This window comes from Phalacrocorax carbo, chromosome 19 (genome assembly GCF_963921805.1).
Source record: "Phalacrocorax carbo chromosome 19, bPhaCar2.1, whole genome shotgun sequence".
Taxonomy (NCBI): Eukaryota; Metazoa; Chordata; class Aves; order Suliformes; family Phalacrocoracidae; genus Phalacrocorax; species Phalacrocorax carbo.
The window spans coordinates 1,985,157-1,995,558 of NC_087531.1; the positions used below are offsets into that span (position 1 = coordinate 1,985,157).

At 40.6% G+C, this 10,402-nt stretch overlaps 1 protein-coding gene and 1 long non-coding RNA gene across 2 annotated transcripts; both read left to right on the forward strand.

Moving 5' to 3' along the window:
• The first annotated feature begins 4,516 nt into the window (after positions 1-4,516).
• On the forward strand, positions 4,517-5,521 carry LOC135316378 (uncharacterized). Its single transcript, XR_010375743.1, has 3 exons — positions 4,517-4,617; positions 4,794-4,904; positions 5,266-5,521. It is a non-coding gene; the product is annotated as an uncharacterized LOC135316378 (long non-coding RNA).
• Positions 5,522-6,210: 689 nt separating this feature from the next.
• On the forward strand, positions 6,211-9,901 carry LOC104045733 (semaphorin-4D). Its single transcript, XM_009505752.2, has 4 exons — positions 6,211-7,450; positions 7,801-8,023; positions 8,496-8,611; positions 9,038-9,901. The coding sequence occupies exons 1-4, from the start codon at positions 7,331-7,333 to the stop codon at positions 9,206-9,208; spliced, it is 630 nt and encodes a 209-aa protein (XP_009504047.2). The 5' UTR covers positions 6,211-7,330; the 3' UTR covers positions 9,209-9,901.
• Positions 9,902-10,402: the final 501 nt, after the last annotated feature.

Sequence of the window (10,402 nt, forward strand, 5' to 3'; positions counted from 1 at the left end):
TATTGTGCCCAAAGAAAGTCTGGACTCAGAAATTCAAATATTGTTAGTTTGGATTGTTTTTTATCCTACAAGCAGGTATATTTTCTAATTAAAAATGAATTCCTGAAAGTCCTGTATCATCTTTAATTCTGCATATCTCATGACTGAGTGGCCAATCACAACCAGACTGTAGATTTGAGCAATAATAAACACCTTAAACGAGAATATGCTCAAAGAACAATAGGGTACTTCTGAAATACATAGTTTTTGTGAACCTTGTTAAGTAGGTAACTTGCTGAATTGCAGCAAGTGTGGAAAATGTTTGCATTATCTGTGGGCAATAAAGTTACTGCTGTTTAAGAAAGCGCTAGCACACAGTGTGTTCTCTTCAGCTTTTTGTGCCTAATTCGTGTCATTAGAAGGTTGTGCTAATTTCCTTGAAAATTATCTCCTAGACAAGTCTTTCCTTTCACGGGGAAGTCATATTTTGTTATCCTGCCACTATGTAATAAAGCAGTAGTAAAGCAGCAAGTACTAAGCAATAGAATCTGATTTTTAAAACAGCTGCCTCTTTGGCAGCAGTTCGTTATAGGCTGCCTGATTCGTGGGGCGAACTAAAGTTTGGTCTTCGAACAGTTTACAAGGCCTGTTTCAGAAACCGGAACTATTGTTGGAAGGGAAATAATTTTGAAAAACAATCTAAATTGAGATCAATAAAAGGTCACACAACACAAACATGAAAAGAGAATCCGTAAGTTCTGGCTTTCTTTGATGCCTTATCAGTTACAGCGTGTGATATACCAATGTCAGGGGAAGGCTGGCAGAGGGAGTTCTGCAAAGTTCTCATTTGTCATGAAGGCCAAGCACAGAAAAATCCATGGCTGATTTTGGGGTTCAATCCCGGTAATTAAATCCAAGCCACTGAGAGGATGCAATCACTTCTCACCTATATGCATAGGTAATTTATGTGCATTTCTCTAACTCCCCAAAGTGAATATAAATACCAAATACGATAAAGTGTTTCGGGGTGCAAGTTGACACAGAGAAAGGCAACTTGCTGAGCATCAGCAGTCGCTTCTATAGGCTGGTCCCGCCATGGCCATCTAGCGAGAAACCAAACGTTACGACAGGCCGGGGGGAGACAGACAGGCTTTACTCTGAAGCGAGGAGAAGGTTTTTGTTCAGATTTCTCGGCCGGTCTCAATACACCCGTAGACGAGGGAGGTCGGTACCTCCGTTTCACAGTACCCACCTCTCCCGCGAGCCTCCGGCACCGCGTGGTCCTTCCCGCAGGAGTGCGTATGGCTCTGGCACTGTGCTCTCCCGGTCCCCGGCGGGGGGACGGCTGGGGCTGTGCCCTGGGGACCGGGGTCGCCCCGTTCCGCCACCGCAGCAGCAACGGGTGCGAGGCTGCAGGGCCTGTGCCCCGCCGGGCCTCGCCGTGCGGCCGGGCTGGCCGGTGTCGCGAGGCGCCAACGGTCGCTCCTCAGGCCGGGGAGGGCTGAGGGAGGCGGCGCCATTTTGGGGGTGTGTGGGCCTAGGGGAGCGGGGCCTGGGGAGCGGGGCCTGAGGCGCGGCGCCGTGGGCTGCCGGGGCCCAGCAGGGTGCAGGGGTGTCCCCGGAGGGGTGACGAGGCTCAGGGATGGTGGGTTGGGGTGTAGTTTGGAGAGTCTGGGGCCACAAGCGGTCACACGCCTCCTGTCCCTCAGGCCTGGGCCGCCTCTCCTGCGTCGCGCCACACACGCGGTCCAGAAGTGCCCGTCAGGGAGGGCGTTAAAGCAAAGCGTGCTGTGGGAACCTGGGGTCAGAATTAAGATCTGTCCACTGAAACCAAGATGTGATGGGACAGGACAGATCTGGTGTCCGCTATTGCCAGGACCAGCCGTCCCAGGCGCTGTGGAGAAAGCTGGTCACAGGAAAGTATGAAAAAAATGGTGGAAAAAGCCTGTTCTCGAATGCCGTATGTCCTAGGAGATGGGTGCTGTTGGCTGAGAAATGCCTTGGCACGTGGGCAACATCTGCCTGTGCAGACTCACACCTGGGCTGCGTACAGTAGAGGGGCTAACTGAAGTTATTTAATAGTTTTCTGCAGTTTCCAGCCTGATGTACTAATTTAAAAATATTCTAACCCAAACAATATATTACTTGGCTTATGTTAATGCAAACGGTTTCCTCAGCTGTTGGCATTTGCCTACAGACGAAAGTGCAGAAAGAGCAGAGATGCCCTTCTCTATGAAAGCGGATTTGGAATCTGGCTTTGTGATTTCTCTAATTGCAGATGACAACTACCTAGCTTTAATTTTGCTCAATTTTCTAGCGTTGGCTGGAGGGCATATTCATTTTGATGCGCTGCCAAAATTCCAGGCATAAGAGTACCTGATTCTAATTAACTTAATAAAATATAAATTCTTTTTTGATAACATATGGTTGATTTGACTTGTATATATATTATTTTTATATAACATCTATATAAATACAGGTGGACTACTGTAAATAAAGCAGTTTTAGCTATGATTTTTCTCAAATACTTGAAAGAGCTGACTGCTGCAAAATGTTCCCACTTGTTCTTATTCTTTGTGAAGTAATCTGAGATACCCTGAGAAAACCTGAAACACTGCAGCCTGCAAATGAGAATCACAGACCTGGCGCAAAGCTTGGTTTGCTGGTAATAGCTTGGAATTGCCGTCAGATTAGCGTCTACTTCTGATTAGTATAACCAGAGATAATAGCTACAAAATCTTGTGAAAGGGCATGGCTGTACATCTCTTAGGGAAATGAAGGTAACCAAATATTACAGCGAACTTAAAGTGCTTTCAATTTTAGGGTGTCTGGAAGTAGTTATCTGAACGGAAAATGTAAGAGGTTTTGACAAGTTTCAGAAAACAGTTGAAGACCGCAGTCGCTTCCTTTGGAGGGCTTCTGCGGGACACTGTCAAGAGCCTTGAAGAAATTGCTGCCTGTAATTATTTAATGACAAGGAATGAAAACTGGGAAGAACTTATTTCTAGTTGACTCTCTGAAAATGGGTAGCACTGCTGTCGTCCTTTACCTTGTTTTGCAATTAATACAAGAGACAAACGCATCTGTTGGGAACTGCATTCCCAGAAAAACAGTGAAATACCAAAGTAAGTGAAAAATAGTAATTTCACAAGCAGAAAGAAGCACAGCACAGTGTTGGGAGTTTATTTTTTATTAGGCATAGAAAGAATGCTATGGACTGTTTCACTTCACGCTGCGGATGCACTCATCCCAATGACAGTGAGGAATGCCTGAACAATAATTGTGGAGGTTCTGGCTTATGGGTAATAATAATAGTGTTGTTTATTTTCCAGTAATAAATTGGGAAACGAGTATGTACGTGCTGATTGAAATACTTTCATACTATTTAGAAAATGTTCTGGAAATCTGTATAAGCTTTTGCCTTTGTTACAATTTGGTTTCAATCTGGAATTTTTACTACATAACACTGTGATTCTAGTGATAAATATTTTAAGAAGAACTTGTCTTCTGTGTTTTACAGCTGGAAATATAAACACTTTTATGAAAGAAGGATTATCCAATGTTTCCACTCTCCTTGTTAGTGAGGAAACCGATACCTTATTTGTTGGAGGCAGAGATGCAGTATTTGCTCTTGACTTGAACAATATTTCTAGAGAAATAGCCAGGGTAAATGACAGACTTTTTTTTGCCATGCCTTCTTTAAAAAAAAATAATACTTTGCTTGTGGTTTTCTTAATATGAACATGAAGTTCTGATTTTAAATGTATAAAAGTGTTACTCTTTCAATGCTTGAAACTTTATCACAGAATCTTTTAAGCAAAGCGATACCTTTCGTCACATTATTTGTCGTGCCTTGTCTGTTACAGAGGTACAGAGAAAAATGCTTATTTAGCCGATAGGGTCAAAGTTAGGGTTATTTAGGGATTTTTTCACACATAATTTTGTGGAGAACAGTTGCAACATATCACCTTACAAGTGTTCTTGGCTCCTAGGAATACTGGTTTGCTACACAGGAAAGGCAACTGGAATGTATTCGTAGAGGAAAGGACAAGGTAGGAACTTCTGTTTCCCCTTTGAGTTATTAACTACGATGAAAACGGCTACATTATCAAGCTGCTTCTTAATAAATGAAGTAAAAGCAAGTTCATTTAAATCTGGTGGGTTTGTTTGCTTGCTGCCAAGACACCAGGATATTTTCAGATGCAAACCGCTACGCTATGTAAATTTTATATTTCATTTTCTATTTTAGATAAGGTGCCAGAACTACATCCTCTTCCTGCATAAGATAAACAACTCTAACTTATATGTTTGTGGAACCAACGCGTATCACCCCACTTGTGATCATATGGTAATTATGTTTGAATACAGGTTTTACTGAAGATATTTGAGTAGTACGGCAGATCTTTGGCCGCCTTTCTCAAAATAGTCCTGTTGAAAATTAGAAACTTTCCTAATCCTTTTATAAAAGTACGAAAGACCAGAAAAATGCTTGTCAAATGTTTTTTTTTTAATCCTGTTTCAATGATTTTTTGCCATAGGTTATCCGTGGGACAAACATAAGCTTGCAAGGAAGAGCTGAGGAGAGCAGAGGAAAGTGTCCGTTTGAGCCAACTCTAAAGCACGCGTCTGTTTTTGTAGGTATGTTTGGACTGACATGCAACCTGACATGGTTTTCCTCACCGAAACTAAGTTATTGGATACTGTTATCCTAATTCTATTTTTTGCAGGTCAACCCCAATTTGTTCCTTGTGATATGCCTTTGCATTTTAAAAACAAGTACTTCATATTTTTTTGTTTCTTCCAAATCTTTACAGATGGGGAATTTTATTCAGCTACTTCAAATAATTTCTTGGGAACAGAACCTATAATACTTCGCAGTATGAGAAGTCCTCTAAGGACAGAGTTGAAGATATCATGGCTAAATGGTAAGAAGGTTTTTTTTATATATTTCAGTATCTTGAACTTTAATTTGGTGTATGAATTATCTCTAGAATGTAGTGGTATGTTACATATTGATTTTGTAGGGTGAGCTTTTAAATTAAGGACAGAATTTAAAAGAAATTCCTGACTACAGACTGCAGGGATGAGGCGAGCCACAGCCGCTCTCCCTTTATGAAAGCCCAGTTCCTTCTCTTAATGTTTGATAGATTCATAAATACTTTTCAGCCCTTTCCTTGTCCACTAGTCCACAAAAAAGTTCAATTAGACTTAATTTTAATATAACATCTGGCATTTATGTTTTTCTTGGAATGAACTTAAAACGTTTTGTGTGTTTATGCATTTCAGAACCAAGCTTTGTCAACATGGAAGTAGTGCGCGAAAGTGAATCTAACCCAAATGGAGATGATGATAAAATTTACGTGTTCTTCACTGAAACAGCTGTTGAATTTGAATTCTATGACAAGCTTCTGGTGTCCAGAATTGCCCGTATCTGCAGAGTTAGTATTTGTAGTCTAAAGATTTTGTTTAGTGGATTTCAGATGAAGTTTCGTAGCCGAGTGATTAACAATGGCATCTGCACTGGCTAACCGAGCCAAACTCTGTCATATACCTTTTATTTCTGAACTGGCTTCCTCTCTTTCCTGCTAGAACAGAACCAGCAGTTCAGGTTGCATTTGACATTTAAATCTTTTTTCTTTGCCTTTGAACCCAGATTTGTAACGAAAGCCCAAGGATATTCTTCCCCACAGCAACACTATTAGGTGCAAATTATGCTTATTTCTTTATGCATTTACGGTGTCGATGTTATTCCTTCATTTAGGGTGATCTTGGTGGAAGACGCATATTGCAGAGAAGATGGACGTCATTTTTAAAATCCCGCCTTTCCTGCTCCGTTCCAGAATTAAACTTCCATTTCAATATTATCCAGGACGTCTTTTTACTTAGGAGAAAGAAGTGGCAGGACAGCGTATTTTATGGAATCTTTTCCCAGCAATGGTGAGATGGAGGGCTCCATGTGCTACGACAGTTTGTAATGAACTGAGTAAGGGTTCTCCCTTCAGTATTAACAGCCTGGGTACAGCCTTTTGGCTTTAGCTCAGAACAAGAAGCTACCATCTACTTATGCTGCATGTTTTAATGGATCACGTTTGTTTTTCTTACAGCTTGATCCAACTGCGCAAACATTATCATCCAAAACAAAATGGTTTTGGTTCCTGGGCCAAAGCCTTCAATTAAAGACTAACCAAAAGCTGCTCCTAAGCCAAGTTTTGAGAGTTATGTTTTCTCTAGTCGGATGGTGGGGCAATTAAAACTAATTACATATAAAATTACATAATTACATGCACAAAGCCCTGGATTCTTCTGGTCTTTATAGCACTAAAGGGAATAGCTGACATTTCAAGGTGCAGAATTATACTCCTGTTGCAAAACATGGCCTGCTTGCCTTATGTAATGTTCTGTGAAAATGCAAACTGAACTCCAAACAAAATACCTTACAGGTTTTAGGGTTAACTAGCTTTTTCTCAGTTCTCTGACTCGTGAAGAAAACCAAGACAAAGTGTATCAAAACTTTACATGTCAAAAAATACCAGTGACAACGGAGCTGTGAGTAGGTAGTTCTGTTTTATAGAAGCATCAGGATTACTGGAATCAGAGCCAGCACTGTCCAGCTTAACCCGCTGCCACCTATTTACCCATCAGTTTATACCCACTGGAGCTCATGTGAGTTTTATTTCTGGTTATGGCAGGTTGGGTTCAACGTGTCCTAAGACAGGAATTTGTGGAACATTTATTCCTTTGGGTGTGGCAAAGAGACGGACGCTTGGTATTCACTGGTAGAACTGAAATCACATCACTGTCTGATCCAGACACTCCTAAGAGTCTAAATTTTCAGTCGTCATTTATAATGGGAGGCAAAGAGGAAAAGTATTGTGTTTTTCAGTGAGTTAAAAGGATTAGAAGAAGAATTAATGGTCTGTGTCAGAAGCGTGGAGCCAAAGGGAGGAGAATCCTGTCAAAACGTTGATTACCGTAATGCTCATCTGTCTGTTTACAAGAAAGGGTGTCACAAGGTCCTCATTCTCTAAGTTGTTTCCATTTATTTGAGGGCAGTTACTTGATTTTTAACAGAAACATATTTAATCCCATCTTTTATGAATGTCTTTGGTTTATTCTCTTAGTGAATCATGAAAGTGGCAACAGAGATGTATTTTTAGACTTGGGTCTCGTTTGACTAATGCTGAAAAAGATGTAGCAGTGTGCGCTGTGGGGATTGGGGTATTTTGCAGTATTTCTTTTTTCATAAAAGCCAATAAAACTGGCTTTTATTTTGTGTGTTGTTTTGTTTTGTTTTGTTTTGTTTTTCCTTCTAAGGGGAAGATTAGACATATCGGCGGTTTGTGCTTACAGTATGAGCAAGATTCAGGAAGTCTTCTCCAAAGGAAGCTACAAAGGACCAGTCCCTGTAGAACATTCCCCTGTTAAGTGGATGGTGTATAGGGGAGAAGTGCCTGTTCCACGTCCTGGTGCTGTAAATATGAATTTCCTTGTTCTAATTAAAGAATAGCCTCTGGATTATATCGGGTTTTGGTAGCAAATCGTTAGCTCACGCTTTACTAGTATAAATGGAGTGTTTATAACCAGCAAAGAGATGCCTGCTTTCTCATACCATCATACGAAGGCTCCTAAAAAAAAGCTGCCTTGCTTAGAGTTCCACCCCACAAGAGATGCGGGGTTATTAGCTAGTTCTTAAAGCATGAGGAAAATCTTTTGAAGATAAGTAGAAATAAGCGAGTGTTTAGAAGGAAACACACCTTTTTTTATATACCTTGGTGAAGTGTAAAAGCAATTGTAATCATGTTCCTTATGTTTTGTTTCTAGTGCATTGATAATTTTGCCCGGAGTATTGGGTATAATAGTTCTTTTGACTTGCCTGACAAAGTTTTGCAGTTTGTTAGAGATCACCCTCTAATGGATAATTCTGTAAATCCAATCGGTAATAGACCGGTGCTGCTGAAGAGAGACTCAAACTACACCAGGATTGTAGTAGACAGAGTCACTGGCCTCGATAAACAAACATACGATGTTATGTTTCTAGGAACAGGTAAGTGCTTTTATTTTAGGACAAGATACTTCACATTTTTATGTATTTTGTTCCCAAATTCTTTTCTGAGGCTTCAAAAAAGTAAAAGTATTCATCAGCTCTGTTTGAAGTTTTGCATTCAGAAGCCGTCTTGCTAGTTTAATATTTTCATCCCAGTTAGATTAAATGGGTGTTTGGCTTGTTGGACATTAAAAGGCTCTCTTTAGAAACTTTCCATATCAAAGGGGACTTGACATAATAATATTTGCAAATTCAGGGATTGTTTGAGGTCTTTTTTTCCCCTGAAAAAAAAAAATAATCACTGCTTCTCATTGAAAGAAGAAATAAGAATTGCTTTGAAGAATTTAAAAAATTCCCTGTGCCCAGGAATGTCGTCTAAATCTCTATCTAATTTCAACATGAATTGTCAGGCTAAAACGTTATGCTATGTTTAAACAAGTTTATCTTTAGAAATACATTTCATTTTATGTAGATGATGGCTATTTGCATAAAGCTTTCAATTGTGATGGGGAAATGTTCATTGTGGAGGAGCTACAGCTGTTCCTGTCTCCTGAGCCCGTACAATCTCTCCAGCTGTCTTCTGAAAAGGTACAACTTCTGTCCCTACATATGGGAAGTGACTGCTCTAATCGCTTGCCTCAGGCCTTGCTCCTCTCTGTTGTTCTTCTGGCTTTTAAGTAGCCTGTAAATGTCTCATAATTCTGCTTCTACCACGTGTTCGTTAATAACAGAAGCACGAAACATCTTTTTCCTGTAGAAGAAGAATTTGTGTGTGTCAAAACGTAACTGAAACAAGCCTTCATGTTCATTAAAAAATCAGGGGAGGAACTCTGTCATTTTACATGCGATGGCAAGCTAGCGGGGTTTTCTCATTCATGTCACCATCTGTTCTTACAAGATTTTTAGTTTCTTGATATTTTTAACACACACCAGAAAATCTTACAATCCATATTAGAAAATAACAGCTTAAAACCTCACTCACTGGCGTAAAAGAACTCCTTCCTGCATTTCTAGGGCATGCTCTACGCAGGGTCCCTGTCTCAAGTGGTGCAGCTTCCAGTTTCGGAGTGCCGCCGATACCAGTCGTGCCCGGATTGCATCCTGGCGAGGGATCCTTACTGCGCGTGGTCGCAGCCTGCTAACGAATGCGTCCTACTGGCAAACCAGACCGGTCATAGGAAGTAAGTAACGAGCTGCTGTTTCAGCTGCGCACCTGAGATCGCTTTGTCAGTGCACTCTTCGGGTCTGTAACGCAACACTAGGATGATTCCTAGACATGGGATGAAGCAAGCTGGAACACTTCTTGTCTGTGTTTTCATCTGTTTGGTTTTGGGTTGTTTTTTTCCTTTTTGTTTTTTTTTCCAGGCATTTAATTCAAAGTGTGAAATACGGGGATGCTTCCAGCTGCCTTAGTGTAGGTATGTGAATGCTTGTTTTAAGACAGAATACTTGAACTTCATGTGATCAAAATGCTTTGTGCTCACTGGAATTCTTGCACTACAGAAAATCACAGAATTAAAATAATGTTGATTATTACTTTTGAACTAAAACCAAAAAAAAACCCACGCTGAGCTGGTACTGCCTAATGCTCTTAACCCTCTCAATCCAAATGTCAGAATACTTTGGTTCAGATTGAAACTTATTCCCAAGGGAAGTATAAATGTGACCTGTTTGAGGTTATTGGTGTCCCTCCCGCACCCACTTTGCAGAAATCACACGACACATCGGCTGTCCTACTAAATCTGACACTGCTTTGGGACGCTGCCGTGCACTTAAAAAGAAGGGTGTTTGTTATTGGCCGTTTCAGATTACTTTTATTATTTTTAGTGGGTTTGGGAAATAAATTACTTTTACTGTAGAATTGCAGGGGTGTGTAATCTGGTGGTATCATGCGGTGACTTTGTAATGTGTCGCAAGATATATTGCTTTCTTCATGACACAAGATGTATCTCTCACCTCCATTTATGCCTCTTTAAAGCCAGAGCTCTCTTTAGTCTTGTATATTTTAGACTGCACAACAAGTTATAATAATCAGTGGGACAGTTGGGGAACTTTTACATAGCTGATACAAACCTCGTGCAGGCAAATCGAAACATCAAAGCATCTCTGTGAAGAGATGTCATTAACCAACATAGAGGCTGAGGCATAAGAAGGTGAATTTATTTCTGCAAGGCTATGTATACAGCTGAGGCAAAATCAGAGTAAAATCTGGAAGTTTATTCCAGAATTTCTAGTCCTGTGTTCATTCCGTTCCACATCAGTGGAAGCAAGATGTCACCGACAGTCAGGCCCGTTAGTAATGGGATTGCTTTGTCTTTACCCCTCACCTGTTCATTACCCATTGTCAGACTGGTGAATTAAATTTTATATTTATTTGAA

Bases quoted from the DNA above. Each gene is read 5' to 3' on its own strand.
- LOC104045733 (XM_009505752.2), top strand. From the start codon at position 7,331: ATGAGCAAGATTCAGGAAGTCTTCTCCAAAGGAAGCTACAAAGGACCA. The intron at 8,024-8,495 runs GTAAGTGCTTTT...CATTTTATGTAG, and splicing joins TGTTATGTTTCTAGGAACAG to ATGATGGCTATTTGCATAAA. The intron at 8,612-9,037 runs GTACAACTTCTG...CTGCATTTCTAG, and splicing joins TCCAGCTGTCTTCTGAAAAG to GGCATGCTCTACGCAGGGTC.